Below are 16,974 nucleotides of genomic sequence, written 5' to 3'. Positions count from 1 at the left end.
CGTCTGCAAAGGGACTTGGATAGGTTGCAGTGCTGGGCTGAAAAGTGGCAGATGGAGTTTAACCCTGAAAAGTGTGAGGTCGTCCATTTTGGAAGGACAAACATGAATGCAAAATACTGGGTTAACGGTAGGGTTCTTGGGCATGTGGAGGAGCAGAGAGACCTTGGGGTCTATGTGCATAGATCATTGAAAGTTGCAACTCAAGTGGATAGGGCTGTGAAGAAGGCATATGGGGTGTTAGCGTTCATTAGCAGAGGGATTGAATTTAAGAGCCGTGAGGTGATGATGCAGCTGTACAGGACCTTGGTAAGGCCTCATTTGGAGTACTGTGTGCAGTTCTGGTCGCCTCATTTTAGGAAGGATGTGGAAGCCTTGGAGAGGGTGCAGAGGAGATTTACCAGGATGTTGCCTGGAATGGAGAATAAGTCTTACGAGGAAAGGCTGAACATTCTAGGCCTCTTCTCATTAGAAAGGAGAAGGATGAGGGGTGACATGATAGAGGTTTATAAGATGATCAGGGGAATAGATAGGGAAGACAGTCAGAAACTTTTTCCCCGGGTGGAGCAAAGCGTTACAAGGGGTCATAAATTTAAGGTGAAGGGTGGGAGATATAAGGGGGATGTCAGGGGAAGGTTCTTTACCCAGAGAGTGGTCGAGGCATGGAATGCCTTGCCCGGGGAAGTTGTTGAGTCAGAAACTTTAGGGACTTTCAAAAGGCTTTTGGATAGGTATATGGATAAAGGAGAATGATGGGGTATAGATTAAATTGTCCTTGACAGAGGACAAAGGATCGGCACAACATTGTGGGCCGAAGGGCCTGTTCTGTGCTGTATGTTCTATGTTCTATGTAAACGTGGTGTTACGTGCTAGCAAAAACTTGTAATACTGTGTGAAGCAAAGGCATCACTCAACATTGCAGACAGTATTACAGTAGGCAACAGTGCCTGAGAAAGAATTGAAGGTGGCTTGCATGGGTGCTTTCGTATATTGATTGTAAAAAGCCGAGTCATATAGCTGCTGCCTGAAATCTGATGAGTGACTTATGCATGCGTGTTACAGTATACAAGTCCCATCTCCCCACTGATGGGATTGGCTGCCATGTCCCTGAAATAGCCAACAAATGTTAGCTGAGGCTTGATTGATGATATCTTAATTTGAGAATACTCAAAAATAACACACTCACCTTGATTGTAGTGAATTTTATTTTGATTATTAAAACACAAAAATAAACCCTTGCTGAAAAGGTTCCTATGGCACTGTATAATTGTTTAGCTCTAACTTCAACCAAACTTTGCTACTGAGTTGTTCGCTGTGGTGCTGTTTTTTTAAATAAACATGTTGGAACTGCCCTGCTTATGGTGTAAGAGTTGGATTGTTCCATAAAGCAATCTCTGATTTGTTTCACTGTGCTGTGTTTAGACAAGGAAGATGTATGTCCCACACCAGAGAGCTGGGACGTGGACCAGGGACTAATAACCAAACTCAAGGAGCAATACAAAAAGGAGCGAAAGGGGAAAAAGGGGGTGAAGAGTAAGTGCGTATGAAATCTGGTATACTTTTGGCTCATAAACCTTTTTTTCACCACTCTCTTTAAAAGTATTCAGATACTCTTCCTGTTCCTTTAAAACTATCTGCTCACACTCGGCTACTCTCGATCCTCTCTCACACCATTGCATTGGTTTAACTTTTTTTTTTGAAGTTGTTGCCTGAAGCTATTTTTAATCTCCTTTCCTTATTGGCCTGCTAGTTTTTTGCAATTTCATTTATTTCTTAAGTTGGAAATTATTTCAAGTCATAGATTTTGGGTTTGTGTACTGAAGGACAGTCAAACATCTAACAGATGAAGGGTAAGCAAGTGAAAAAAAATTTAGAAAATGATTTGGTCAATAATTAACATGGTTGGAGGCCTGTTCCTTTTTCATCTGGAATGGATGACTGGTTGGGTGGGGAAACTTTTTCTTTCAGTATAAGTCTCAACATTGTAATTGGCAAAAATAATCTTCAAAATGTTGCGATGAAATGATTTTGTTTTAATAAAACTATCAACAATGGTAAAAGTTGTAGACAACAGAATTCATGTCAGTAATGGCTTGATCCAAGGTACCCAAGCCCGCATGTGCTTTGACTTATCTGGTTTATCTGTGGGATAGAAAGACATCTCTGGAACTCTCAGGGTGAAGCTCTGGATTTGTGTTTGGTTCCTTCTTGTTGCAGGTTTGAATCTTCAGTGATGAAGACCTGAAATATTGGTATCAAATCTGAAAATGGAGCCAGAGTCGATGGAAGAATTCCTATTTAAGCAGTCTAGGGAATGTAGAATGAGAAGTTAATTTCATTTTTGTTTTACTGTGTTCTGATGTTTCAGTCCTGCTTGAATGCTTCCAGTTGTATGAACTGATAGAAGAAAGTTGTTCTGTTTCCACTTAGCACTGTGAAAGTAATATACAGCAACATACAGATTTTGTTTAAGTACAGAGGTGTAAAGAAATAAAAACAAGGTGCTGGAAATACTCAGGTCTTGACAGCTTCTGTGGAAAGAGAAACAGAGTTAACGTTTCAGGTCTGTGACCTTTCATCAGAACTTCTGATAAAAGGTCACAGACCTGAAACATTAACTCTGTTTCTCTCTCCACAGATGCTGCCAGATAGAACATAGAACAGTACAGGCCTTTCGGCCCACAATGTTGTGCCGAACCTTTAACCTACTCTAAGATCAAACTAACTACCTACCCTTCATTCTACTATCGTCCATGTACCTATCCAAGAGTCATTTAAATGTCCCTAATGTATCTGCTTCTACCACCACTGCTGGCAGCGCATTCCACGCACCCACCACTCTGTGTAAAGAACCTACTTCTGACATCTCCCCGAAACCTTCCTCCAATCACCTTAAAATTATGCCCCCTGGTGATAGCCCTTTCCACCCTGGGAAAAAGTCTCTGGCTATCCACTCTATCTATGCCTCTCATCATCTTGTACCCCTCTATCAAGTCACCTCTCATCCTTCTTCACTCCAATGAGAAAAGCCCTAGCTCCCTCAACCTTTCTTCACAAGACATGCCCTCCAGTCCAGGCAGCATCCTGGTAAATCTCCTCTGCACCCTCTCTAAAGCTTCCACATCCTTCCTATAATGAGGCGACCAGAACTGAACACAATATTCCAAGTGTGGTCTAACCAGGGCTTTATAGAGCTGCAGCATAACCTCGCGGCTCTTAAACTCAATGCCCCTGTTAATGAAAGCCAACACCCCATACGCCTTCTTAACAACCCTATCAACTTGGGTGGCAACTTTGAGCGATCTATGGACATGAACCCCAAGATCCCTCTGTTCCTCCACACTACCAAGAATCCTGTCTTCAAGCCTGTATTCTGCATTCAAATTCGACCTTCCAAAATGAATCACTTCGCACTTTTCCAGGTTGAACTCCATCTGCCACTTCAGCCCAGCTCTGCATCTTGTCAATGTCCCGTTGCAACCTACAACAGCCTTCCACACTATCCACAACTCCAGCAACCTTCGTGTCATCGGCAAACTTGCTAACCCAGCCTTCCACTTCCTCATCCAAGTCATTGATAAAAATCACAAAGAGCAGAGGTCCCAGAACAGATCCTTGTGGAACACCACTGGTCACCGAGCTCCATGCTAAATACTTTCCATCTACTACCACCCTCTATGGGCCAGCCAATTTTGTATCCAGACAGCCAACTTTCCCTGTATCCCATGCCTCCTCACTTTCTGAATGAGCCTACCATGGGGAACCTTATCTGCTGAGTATTTCCAGCACTTTTTTATTTAAGATTTCCAGCATCTGCAATATTTTGCTTTTATTACAAGGTGGAATGATGCTTTGTTGGGCAGAGTGGCGTCTCGGCTATGAATTCATAATGCTTTATCCATTCATCCTTCACAATCAGTCTCCTCATGAAACCTACCCCAGAGGTGGGTTGTTTTGTTCTGGGGCAACTCGAAAAGCAGAATTTCTCATTCATATTGATAGTCAGTCTTTCTTTAGGCTTGTCAGATGGTAAAACCTCCAAAGTGTGTAAATTCAGTGTCTGAAATTTATCATGAGAAAAAAATTGTCTATATTCAACTTCTAATTTTCCATAAAATATAGATTAGTGTTGATGAGAGAACAGTTATCCAGGCATGGCTGACAAATGGAGGTAACGTTTGCACCACTTAAATACTCAAGTAATGGGCCATTCGACAGAGCAGTGGCTAAAGCATTGCATACATGATCAGAATCCTACCTGGAGTGACTTGAACGCACTCTGCTCATATGTAAATATGCTTCCTCAATAGCTTCAGCCCTAAATATCTTCAAGGGTAGCAAAAATATGAACCAAATACACAATTGCAATGTGGTCATCAGTTAGCAAGAGAATAATTTTATCAGCTTTCCATACATGCTGTCCACCTTGGGCACTGGCGTCGAGCAAAATTTAATATACTTCAACACCCTGCAGGAGTTTTATGTGCACACTGCGATAGAGAAAGAGTAACTGATTGGTGGAACACTCTTGAAGGTTCAGTTGTATTTCCTACCTTGTTTGATGGTCTGCTCATTTGGAGATAGGTATAGAACTACAAGCCAAGAATGAAGAAGCCATAGGTCATTTGTTATGATTGGAATTTCAGTTAAATAGAAAATGTAATGAAAACATTTTCCTGTGGTTTTTTTTCCCAAGATGCACTTTTCTTTCACTTTTCTACTGGTTATAAGGTATTTGTGATAAAATTGAGCCAATATTTTAAGACCAAACTTGGAAATGTACAAATAATTTGTTCTTTGCTACAGAGGCAGAGGGATACAAGATCTAACATTACTTTTAGCTCTATTTTTGTTTAACAGGGCCAAATAGATCAAAGTTACAAGACATGTTGGCTACTTTAAGAGACGTAGATGAACTCCCTCCACTGCAGTCTTCAGTAAACTCGCCCCCCAGGCTGGCTAACTCACGGCTGACTGAGCATGAAGCTGGCAGGACAGAAGAAGGTAGGTGAGAGGAAAGCTTGGGCAAGTCTTAAACACTGTGAATTGATGTATTTTTATTTAAAACAATCATAAGTATGCTATACCATATTAATCTCCATTTATTTTGAATTTAATTTATTTGAATTAAAATTTTTGGTGACCTAGAAGTTTATTTTAAATTTTGTTCTTTCAAGTTGAGGCATTGACCTTTCCCCCAGGAGCAGGAAAATCCTTTATGATGGGTACAGATGAAGCACTGGAGAATGCGTTGGGTCTTGGAGAGTTGGCGGGCCTTACCGTTGCGAATGAGGCAGACCCTCTAAATTATGACGTAAGTTGGAATTTCCATTAATTCCATTCATGTCAAATTGTTGTACAGGCGAGAACTGCTGACAGTGTAGCTTTATAACCAGCCAATATGAGAATGGACTAGTGTGACCACCTTTTTCAAGTAACCATCAAAGGAGGTGCTTGGCATCTCCACAGATAGTGATTCATGATGAAAGAAAATGAAAGATTTGCATTTATAAAATGCTATTCATGACCACCAAACATCTTAAAACACTTTACAGCCAATGAAGCGCTTTCAAAGTAGTGTAGGAAACTCAGCAGCCAATTTGCGCATAGCAAACTCCCACAAACAGTAATGTGATAATGACCAGATAATTTGTTTGTGTAATGTTGATTTAGGGATAAGTATTGGCTAGGAGACCAGGGATAGCACACCTGCTCTTCTTCGAAATAATGCCATGGGATCTTTTGCATCCACACGAACAGGAAGATGGTGCTTTGGTTTAACATCTCATTCAAAAGATGACACCTCCCACGGTATGGTACTCCCTCAGTACTGCACTGGAGTGTCGGCCTTGATTTTTGTAGGACTTGAACCTAGAACCTTGTGACTCAGGTAAGAGTGCTACCAGCTGAGCCAGGGCTGACACTGATGGTAATTATGAACAAGAATCCATTCCCTACCACTCTGGCATTGCATTGGGAGCTCAACATGCAGCATTACCCCACTTCCTATAGCAAGATGCATTTACAATTTAAAAAATGTTTTAGTCAGTATAATTGAACATCAAAATTACTAGCTTGGCTGTGAAGTGCTTTAAGACGTTTGGTGGTCATGAATAGCACTTTATAAATGCAAGTCTCATTTTCTTTCGTCATGAATCACTATCTGTGGAGATGCCAAGCACCTCCTTTGATGGTTACTTGAAAAAGGTGGTCACACTAGTCCATTGGTAACACTGACTTGAGTTAGAAGGTTTAATTCCCACTCCAGAACTTGGAATTTTATGAAAGTACTGAGGAAGTTCTCTGTTGCTTGGAGGTGCTATTCTTTGGATCAGACTTCAGTCAAGGTCTGCCTATTCCATGGATGTTGAATATCCCAGCAAGGTGCTCTGCCAGTCAACATCCCTCCCTTAATCACCACCCATAAAAAGAGGTTAACTGGTCACTTATTTTATTTTCTATTTTGGGACTTTGCTATGTGTAAATTGGCTGCCTTTTTGCCTGCAAAACTACAATGGCTGCACTTCAAAAGTAATTCATTGGATGTGAAATGCAACGGGATGTCCTGCGGGTATGGTAAGGTTCTATTTAGATGCAAGTTCTTCGTTTCCAAAAAAGACCAGTTTGAAAAGATGTCCTTCCAGAATTGGGAAATACTGCCAGGAAAATTGATTTGGCTGATATGTAATTTATGGGGATCTGACATTAGCAGATGTGTGCATTTTGGAACAATAACTTGCATTTATATAGTGTTTTTATGTGGTAAAGCGTTCCAAGGCTCTTCACAGGACCATTATCAGACAAAATTTCACAACTGCATAAGGAGCACAACAAAAGAACTGCCAACTCAGGAGCCATCTTTACTTGTGACTGACTAACAATTATATTTGGTATAACTATACCAATTATCTTTGATATTTTGACTGCATGCTGACTCTTGCCAGTATCCCCAGTTTATGCATGAGCATCTGAATTTTTGCCCAATTTATTGGTGTTATCAGTGGTCACTGAACAGAGTGTTGTAAAATAGACTAATTTGGTGTGGGGTGGCGCTGGACAGATTACATAGGACAAAAATAATGGGCTGGAATGAAAAGGAGCTAAAGAAACAACTTTAAAAAAGGAAAAAATGATTCGCGTTTATAAAGTTGTAGCACTTAAAACTCATTCTTTGGGTGGGATATTAAATGGAAACACCCATCCACCTGCTCAGGTAGATAGTAAACATCACATGGCACAATTTGGAGAATGGGGTTCTTGGTGTTCTGTCAAACATTCATTCTATGATCAATATTTGGAGAGAAAAAAATTAAATTGTCATTTATCTAATCGCTGTTGATGCGATCTTGCTGTGTGTAAACTGGCTGCATTTGTCCAATTGCGGTAGTGACTGTACTTCAAAAGTAATTTTTGTATAGCATTTTGAAATGTTTCAGAGGCTCATTGAACTATATAAAACCGTAGAACATAGAAGGTTTCATTCAACCAATCGTGCCATGCCAGCTCTTTGATCGAGTAAGTAAGAAGAAACTGTTTCCTGTGTCTGGAAAGGCAGTATCCAGCAGGCATAGATTCGAGGCAATAGGCAAAAGAACCAAGGGGGAGATCATGAGAATTTTTATTCAAGTTTTGATGTGGAATGCACTGTCTGAAAGGGTGGTGGAAGCAGATTCAATAGTAACTTTCTAAAGGGAATTGGATAAATACTTGAAAAGAAAAATATTGCAGGGCTATGGGGAAAGAGCAGGGGAATGAAGCTAATTGGATAGCTCTTTTAAAAAGCTGGCACTGGCACGATTGTCCAAATACCCTCCTTCTGTACCTATGATTCTGTTACATTTTGGAAAATTTTGAGATTAAAGTGAAAATCCTAATTAATTCAGTGTTTAAGAGGTTGTATTTTTTTTAACCTACTTTCTGAAGTGTTTTTGGGATTTTACAGATTACAAATAATAAGGATGCATTAAGAAAGACTTGGAATCCTAAATTCACATTAAGGAGCCACTTTGATGGAATAAGAGGCCTTGCATTTCATCCAATTGAACCTGTTTTAGTAACTGCCTCAGAAGATCACACTGTGAAGTTGTGGAATTTACAAAAGACTGCCCCAGCAAAAAAGTAAGAATGATGATGAAGGACAACAGTACAAAAGTGTTTTAGAACTTTCATAAAGCTGTTCTTCAGGACTATTCGTAATCCATTCCTTCCACCCATCAAAGAGTTCATTGAAACAAAGGAGAAAGTACTGTTAGAATTGCTACCATTAGTAAATTTAAGTCAAATTCAGAGTACAGAAGGATAATTATTTTGCACCAATTCTCATAGATTGGACTCCAGATAATATCAGAATCCTGTAGTCTTTTGACATCATTGTAAGGTGGCTCATCTGTTGTCACAGCGGCTATAGTGACTGTTACATCAAGTCAAGAACTAACAAGAATGTGCCTTCGTATAGTATCTTCACCATACCAAAATTTGGAAGAGCAGAGAGTGTGAGCTGGGGCATAGTGCTGGAAGAGAATAGAGCTGTAGAATGGAAAAAAGTCATGTAAGGATTTGTCAATGAGCATAAGAATTTTGAAATTCGTTAGAGATGGGGAGCCAGTGGGGACCATTGAGGATTGGGGTGATGGGTAAATGCGACTTGGGACAGAAAAAGATGTTACAGTTTCCCCCCTTGACCATTATAGTTATAATCCAATACTGCATGAAAGTCCTTGCATTGCTCTACTCAAAGCAAAGCTTGTCAAGTTCTTTCCCAGGATGGACCCTTCATCACAACCAGTTCTGATGCAGATCTTTGCCCAAAACATTAACTGACCATTTCTTTTTTCAGTTGTTGACAGGTCTGCTGCATACTTAGAATGATTTTTGATTTAGCTTCAGATTTGGAATTGGCTGTTTCTATCTCTAGAATGTCCAGATTGTTTTTCCTCACTAACAATTCAGTTTATTAATTCAATTTAAAACTGTTTTACTATGCCATTTACAGTGCAGTCTACCTTTACATGTTACGACCGCTCCAGTCAAAGCCCCCAATCAAAATGTACAATTCTGATTGTGGTGGGAGAAACGCACTGTTAATTCAATCCCGTCCCTCCACAGATCGCCTAGCATATCATTTTAAACTTTCCAAATTAAAGACCCAGCCAAATTGTACTAGCTATTAACCCCTGAATGAGGCTAACCAAACCAGGTGTCTTTAAATCAACAAATTAGCTGTTTAATTAGAAAAACTAAATTCTTAAACACTATGAAGATATAAATAACATTTAAAATAGATAGAGTCCTTGCAAATTTACAGTCCAATGTTGCTTGAAGTCCTCACATCCGTCCGATAGGAAAAAAGGTTCATCCACAATAGAACAGTCCGTAGTCTAACTCCAGCAGTAAGTGATGCTTTCCTTCCTTCAGCGATGGATTTCAACAATTAACAACGTGCAAACACTTTCAATAGAATCAATCTGACTTTAGAGTTTTTGAGGGATAAAAGATTGTCACAGTCTAACTTCCCTTCCTTCAGTTTAAATTACTAGAGATCTCTGTTTTGGTGTGAATTATTTTTAGAATTTTGAGAGATAATTAAACAGACAAAATTTTCTTCCTTCAGTTTAAATGGCAGAGAGCTCTTTCAGGTGCTAACACCAGCTGTCTGTCTGTGTTCTCTTAGAACAGGCTGTCTTCAACTAAAGCCAGTTCAAAATTGAATTGTAACATTGTATATCCTGTCCTGGGTCCCTGAATGGCTGTTGCTGGGTAACCAGGATGCATTCTCTGAAGCTGGTTGGTTCCCTCTCCATATGGTTGTATCCAACGGCAACCAAAATGCATTTTCTCTAACTCCTGAGGCTTGCTGGTTCTTAAAGCAGTATGGCTCCTTTCTCCAGAGAAAAAAAGACTGCAGGACCATGACAATGTACAGTTTTGAAGACAGGATGGCTTTTCTTGAAATGGCTTGTCAGAAACTCTGTTCAGACTTGGATCTGCAGTCCAGATTTAAGAAGCCCTGGCACTTCAGGCAGCAAATTACATTGGATCTGCATAACTGGGCTCTGAATTATCCCATCTTTGGGCCCCTCCACAGTGTGAGGCACTGATTTCTGTGCAAGTCAGTGGAGCTTTCTTTTAATTGAGAACCTACAGTGAATGGCCAAGGAGAATAGTGCAGAAAGCCATCAAGATGAAGTAAAACAAATTGATGGGGAGGACAGAGTTTGAGATGAGTTGATTTGTGATGGATCTTGGTATTTTTTAGGATGTGGAGGACAGAGTTCTGGATGTGTTGAAGGATCTGCAGGATGAACTGGGAAGGTTAGTGGGGAAAATGCTGGAGAAGCTATGGAAAATGATGGGGGACAGGTTGGGATGGAGGTGATGTTTTTGTGTTGTGTATACAATTTGTTTTATGCTGTTACTTACCCAATTGTGTATTTCTTTAGCTTGCAAAATATTACTTCCGGTAAATTGACTAACTGCAGTCATGCCTCTTGCAATTTTGCATAGCTTATTACACAAAGCTGGAAATAAACTCTACTTGGGGTCAAGGTCAGTGTTTTTAAAAGCCTGAAAATGGTATGAGGGGTGAAAGATTGAGGTCCTTGAAAATAAGAGATGACAATGGTTTCAACACTGAAGAGGAAGAAGATTGTGTAGGAGAGAATATTTGGAGCTTGAAAGCAAAAAGAGAATATTATGGGCTCTGTTGTTTAAATAGTTATTGGCCTGGCTCATTGTGTAAGAAAAGACTAAAATGTCAGATTTCTGTGAGGAAATAATTGACTGATGTGAAGGTGTAAGACATTACATTTTGTTCCAGTAAAGGCCTGCTCAAACTGAAAATGCTTCATTCAGGCTTCCCTTTGGATTAAGGCTTGTAAAACACTAGTAGCCAAGATGTACAGACATATTAACACTTCTCTGTTCTTGCTTTCATTCCACAGGAGTACCTCATTGGATGTAGAACCCATATATACGTTCAGGGCTCACAGGTAGGCCTGAATAACCTATACATTCCAGATAATGCTAAGAATACTCTGCTCAAAATATATAGGGGTGGAGAGAGATTTACATTTGTGGTTTTTGTTTCCTTTGTGTTGGATAGAGGCCCAGTGCTGTGTGTTGTGATGAGCACCAGTGGAGAGCAATGTTTCAGTGGAGGTTCTGATGGGTTAATCCAGTGCTGGAATGCTCCCAATCCTAGCATTGATCCCTATGATTCATACGGTGCGTATATCTGCATAGTTTATCAATTGAGTAACTTGTTTGAAAGGGCAAAAGCTAACTGGGTAAACTATGACTTTAACTAATTTGTGTGATTTCCTCCGGTTTCCATGCAGAATTATCGGTACTCTGGTTACTCGCGTAAATCAACCAAATCTGAATATGTCATAGAAATAAGAATGGGCCATTCAGCCCCTTGAGTCTGTTCTATCATTCAGTGAGATCTTGGCTGATCTATATCCTAATTCCATCCACCTGCCTTGACTCCATATCCCTTAATACCCTTGGCTAGCAAAAATCTAGCAATCTGGGATTTCAAATTATTGAATTAGTTTCGACTGCTTTTTGTGGGAGAAAGTTCTACACTTCTACCACCCTCTTGAATGGCCTGGCTCTAATTTAAAGGTTATGTCCCTTTGTCTTGTCCTAGACACTCCCATCAACAGCAAACATATTCTCCTATCAACCATATAAATTCCTTTCAAAATCCTAAAATCCTCCCTTAACCAACCATATTCCAGGGAATAAAAGTTGATGTGTTATTCTCACAGTTTAACCCTTGGAATGTTGGTAATAGTCTGGTGATGTGCTGCATTCCTTCCAAGGCCAGTATATCCTTTCTAAGGTACGGTGCCCAAAAATGTATACAGTACTTGGCGTCTAACCAGGGCTTTGTATAACTGCAGCAAAACCTGTTTCACTTTACATCTACAGGGCTAGATGATAAAGGCTAACATTTGATTAACCTTTCTGATTACTCCGATTCATCCTTTTTTGGTCCAAAATGGGTGACCTCGCACTTGCCTGCGTTGAAATTCATCTGTTACCGTTTTGCACGCTCACTTAATGTAACAATTTCTCTAATTTTAAACTCCCATCTACGCTACTTATTATGCCACTAGTCTTTGTGTCAATGGCAAACTTGGATATGTGGCTGTCTGTTGTGTTATCTATATCACTAATAAATATAGTGAATAGTTAAAGGCCTCAGCATAGATCCTTGTGGGACATCACTTACTGCCAATTCAAGTACGTACCCATTATGCCTACTGTTGTACCATGTGTCCTTTCTCCTAGCCAAGTCAATAACTTGCCTTCAATTTCATTAGCTTTAATTTTAGTTAATGGTCTCTTACGTGGCACTTTATTGAATGCCTTCTGGAAGTCCATGTAAATGGCATCCATTGACATTTCCCCTGTTTACTACTTTACTTATCTCCTCACAAAATTCAGTTAGATTCATTAAACATGACCTACCCCTGACAAATCCATGTTAGTTCTCTCTAATCAGCTCAAATTCCGCTCCCTCTTTTTTGCGCTCCCGCTCCCTCTTTTTTGCGCTCCCGCTCCCTCTTTTTTGCGCTCCCGCTCCCTCTTTTTTGCGCTCCCGCTCCCTCTTTTTTGCGCTCCCGCTCCCTCTTTTTTGCGCTCCCGCTCCCTCTTTTTTGCGCTCCCGCTCCCTCTTTTTTGCGCTCCCGCTCCCTCTTTTTTGCGCTCCCGCGCTCTTCCCCCCCCTCTCTTTGTGGGTAGCTTTCTTCAAGGTCAGTGGCAAAGTTATGCCATTAAGATCACTGGTAGATAAATGGTACCTTACTATTAGATTATTAACTAAGTCTGGCTTATTACTGAGTCTAGTATGACCTGCTCTCTTGTTGATTTTAGAATATAATACTGCATAAAACTACCTTGAATGCGCTCAAAATTCAATACCTTTCTGACTTGAGCTGCTTTGCAGTTCCTAATCTACATGAAAATTATAGTCTCCTATTTTTAAAAAAACTGGGCTTTTGCTACGTTTCTCTAACCTTTCACTTAATACATTCTGCTATCAGGAGGCCTGTGGACAACTCTCAATGCAGTTTTAAGTCCCCTCTTATTCCTTAATTCTAACTATAGTCTCAGTTGATTGCTTTTCCTTACCCATGTCCTCTCTCACTAATGTTGTATTTTATTTATTTTACCTACACTAGGGGCAATTTACAACAGCCAATTTACCTATCACCTGCAAGTCTTTGGCTGTGGGAGGAAACCGGAGCACCCGGTGAAAACCCACGCGGTCACAGGGAGAACTTGCAAACTCCGCACAGGCCGTACCCAGAATCGAACCCAGGTCCCTGGAGCTGTGAGGCTGCAGTGCTAACCACTGCGCCACTTAATTACATCTTTAATTGCTATGGCTACCCCTCTTCAACAAATGCCACCAAAAAAACAATTAAATAGCCATTAGTTTCATTTGCTGTGTGTAAGACCTCTCAGTCTGCCATGTTTGCCTGCACAACAACAGTGGCTCCACTTGAAAAATAATCAATTGGTTGTGAAGTGCTTTGGAATGTCCTGAGTGATTTTAAAACATGCTGTATAAAGGCAAAGATATTTTTCGCAGAATTACAAAATCAGTTAAATCATCAGCAGCCTGCTGTTCTCATTTTTGCAACCTGATGACATAATTTCTGGCTTAAACTGTGTAGTTTTGTTATAAAACTTCTTATAGTCACAAAAGTGATCCTTTTTCTCTCTTGTCCTTCATTTAATGAACTAGCCTGTTGTGTCCAAACTTCTATTTGTGTGTACTTATAATGTTATCAGATGTCTGGAAACTTCGCTTAAGCAGTGTCAGATGAAAAGTGCTGTGCCATGAGTTGCTGATTTTGCCCTCATACCCTCCTGTAAAAAATGCAAGAGAAAACCTGAGGGTATGAGTTTGTTCTAGTCCATAATAAGAAGCCGTTTATTTGCAGATCCTTCTGTGCTACGAGGTGCTTTGGAAGGTCACTGTGACGCAGTTTGGGGTTTGGTGTACAGTGCAGCACATCAACGTTTACTGTCCTGTTCAGCTGATGGTACTCTACGGCTGTGGAATGCCACTGAAATAGCACCTTCGCTTTGCATATTTAACGAGAACCGAGGTATGGGCTAAATTTGCCTTGAGGATTCAACAATAACTAATACATAGCTAGTTGGTCTCTTTTAGCGTTGAATTGAGAACATAGAAATAGGAGCAGCAGTAGGCCATTTGGCTCCTCGAGCCTGCTGCGCCATTCAACTGGATCATGGCTGATCAGCTACCTCGATGCCATTTTCCCGCACTATCCCCATATCCTTTGATAGCTTTAATATCTAGAAATCTATCGGTCTCTGTCTTGAACATACTCCATGACTGACCCTCTACAGCCCCTTCGGGTAGAGAATTCAATAGATACACCACCCTCTGAGTGAAGAAATCCTCCTCACCTCAGTCCTAAATGGCCTAATTCTTATTCTGATACTGTGTCCCCTGGTTCTAGACTCCCCAGCCAGGGAAAACATCCTGCATCAACCCTGTTAAACCCTGTAAGAATTCTGTATACTTCATTGAGATCATCTCTCATTCTTCTAAGCTCTAGAGAAACAGGCCCACATTGGGGTCTCATCAGAATTCCTTGTAATTACAGATGTAGTATTACCAAATATTAACTACAGGGTAGAATATACAGCATAAAAGATATTAATTATTTTGCTCTAACAATCATAGACTATTTTATTTTCCTCCTGCAGAATCTGGAATCCCTACCTCTGTTGATGTAGTCTGCAGTGATACTTCTCATTTGGTGTCATCTTTTGTGAATGGACAGACGAGCATATTTGACATGGAGACATGTCAGCGATTGCTTACCTTTGAGTCCAGTATTGATGGTATGTTTTTTAGAATAAGGAATCCCTGGTTATCAGATAATGTTAAGCTAGCAATATTATAGGCTGTATTGTAAAAAAAGTGATTATAAAACAGTAATTGCCGACAGCTAATTTTGGAGACAGTATTGTCTGATTTGTGAGCTTTTGGCTAATTTGAATTTTCATTTAAATTACACTTGAAATGCTACTTTCTCTTGCCTGACCGATGAAGCTAAACTATAGTTATTAGCAGACAGTTGGCAATCTGAATGCAAATGTAATATGAATAAATAGCTGACTAATTTGCTGGATATCTCTTCCTTTAATGGCAAATTATTCATGTTTTGCCTGTGCTTGAATGGATTAATGCTTTCAGTAAGTGATTTAAAATTTGGTTTCAGGGGACTTGGTGACACAGGAGGTTAGACATCAGCCTTTTGCCTCTGTGACATGGGTTCTAAACTATCCCAGACTGGGTTGAAAGTTTCCTTTATTTTCTGGCTATTGGTATCCCATGAGAAATGTGTTTGATCAGATCTCAATCCAGCTCCTAGTGGACATAGCCCACAGCATATTAGAAATGCACCAAAGTTAGATAACAGAAACAGGCCATTTGGGCTAACCAGCCCATGTTGATGTTTACTCTCCACATGAGCAAATAAGCTTAAGCACTTGTTTTACACTCTTTTTTTTTTCTCTTCTTTCATTCCCCCTATCCAATGTAATCTTTCATGTTGACACAGTTTCTGCCTCAATTCAAAGTGAAGTTTATAGCCTCATAATTCTGAAGTTTTTCTTGCTCTCTGTTCTAAATTTCATACATTTAATCTTAAGTCTAGAATGAGGTTTATAGATACTTCAACAATGGGGAACAAGTCTGCAAGCCCCCTGAAATTCATTCAGGTTATATTTTCATTCAGCTTAGCCAATTACCTGGTTAGCAACTATAGCTTAGTTTCTAACATTATGTGAGGGCTGGGGGGGAAAGTAAGTGTACCTGAAATGGAAATTGAAAATAGCCAAAAACACTCAAGCTTCTGTCTCCCCTGTCCCAACTGTTAGTTTTAAACAGTTCTATCCTATCATCCTGTAATCTTCAATCTAATCAAAAATGCCTGCACACTGGTGCAGTAGGGGGCACTCTTCACAGACCAACATACAATATCGGGGAATGTTGACAGTTTTACTATGTTGCATATGACCTCTGACACTAGGTCCTGAAATGGGAAAATGTCCATGCTGCAGCACTAATCCCATATTTATTTCATTTGAAAGGCAAAAGTCCATAATTAGGGTGTGTAGATCCTGTTAAACAGGTTTTGGCTGCCTGCTAAGAAATTTTAATGTATATTTTTATACTTTCATGGGATCTGAACATCACTGGCAGGCTAGCATTTGTTGCCCATCCCTAATTGCCTTGAATTGGCTTGCTGGGCCAATCTTCATTTATGGTATTTTATGTTTCCTCCAATGCCTCACACCACGCAGCCTGAGAAGTGCCAGTGTATGGCTCTCAGGCCCCTGCCAGTGCTACTTTGGAGGGGTGTGCGAGTGAATATCCCCCTGACTGTAGTCCCCCTCTATCAAGGCACATGTGATCACTGCTCCTTGTCTCCCTGCAATGTAACAGTGCGAGAAATTGTGGCACAAACCCATGTTCTACTCTTCTGTGCTGCAATGCCTCGGCCATTTTACTAATCCCTTCCTGAAAGATTAATTTGTATAATATATGAAAACCGTTTCAGTAAATATTTTACATAACTTAAAAATTACACTTTGTGCAAGGTCCTGTTTTCCTGCCTTAAGTATTTGGATTGAATCCTACCTGCAATGTGGTTATTCACATGTCTGAAATATCCCCATTTAAACTACAGCACTCTTTGAAATGGAGACTTCTGGTGCCTTGATGAACAAATATACTGCTTGGTGTACTGCTCAGGAGGAAGGTTTCCTTGGTTCAATGTATGATTTGTGTCCTGTTAACACTCCCCCTATCGCTTATGAAATTCCAATTGGCCTTAATGTACCTGGGCTAGGGTGGAATAAAATTAACCAGGGTTGTTGCTTCTGGTGGTATGGAGGCTTAGGGGATGGTGAGATCGGGCT

At 40.2% G+C, this 16,974-nt stretch overlaps 1 protein-coding gene across 1 annotated transcript in view; it reads left to right on the top strand.

Moving 5' to 3' along the window:
* The window catches only part of strn (striatin, calmodulin binding protein), a 103,838-nt gene that overhangs the window by 77,509 nt on the left and 9,355 nt on the right, over positions 1-16,974 (top strand). The window contains exons 8-15 of the mRNA XM_068020438.1: positions 1,420-1,530; positions 4,858-5,001; positions 5,175-5,311; positions 7,940-8,115; positions 10,938-10,985; positions 11,099-11,220; positions 13,956-14,123; positions 14,752-14,889. Coding sequence (XP_067876539.1) covers positions 1,420-1,530; positions 4,858-5,001; positions 5,175-5,311; positions 7,940-8,115; positions 10,938-10,985; positions 11,099-11,220; positions 13,956-14,123; positions 14,752-14,889 — 1,044 coding nt within the window. The remainder of the gene's footprint in view (positions 1-1,419; positions 1,531-4,857; positions 5,002-5,174; positions 5,312-7,939; positions 8,116-10,937; positions 10,986-11,098; positions 11,221-13,955; positions 14,124-14,751; positions 14,890-16,974) is intronic.

Source organism: Heterodontus francisci, chromosome 3 (assembly GCF_036365525.1).
Source record: "Heterodontus francisci isolate sHetFra1 chromosome 3, sHetFra1.hap1, whole genome shotgun sequence".
Classification (NCBI taxonomy): Eukaryota; Metazoa; Chordata; class Chondrichthyes; order Heterodontiformes; family Heterodontidae; genus Heterodontus; species Heterodontus francisci.
The sequence above is the reverse complement of the archived record's forward strand: the minus strand, read 5'-3'. Positions and strand labels throughout refer to the sequence as shown.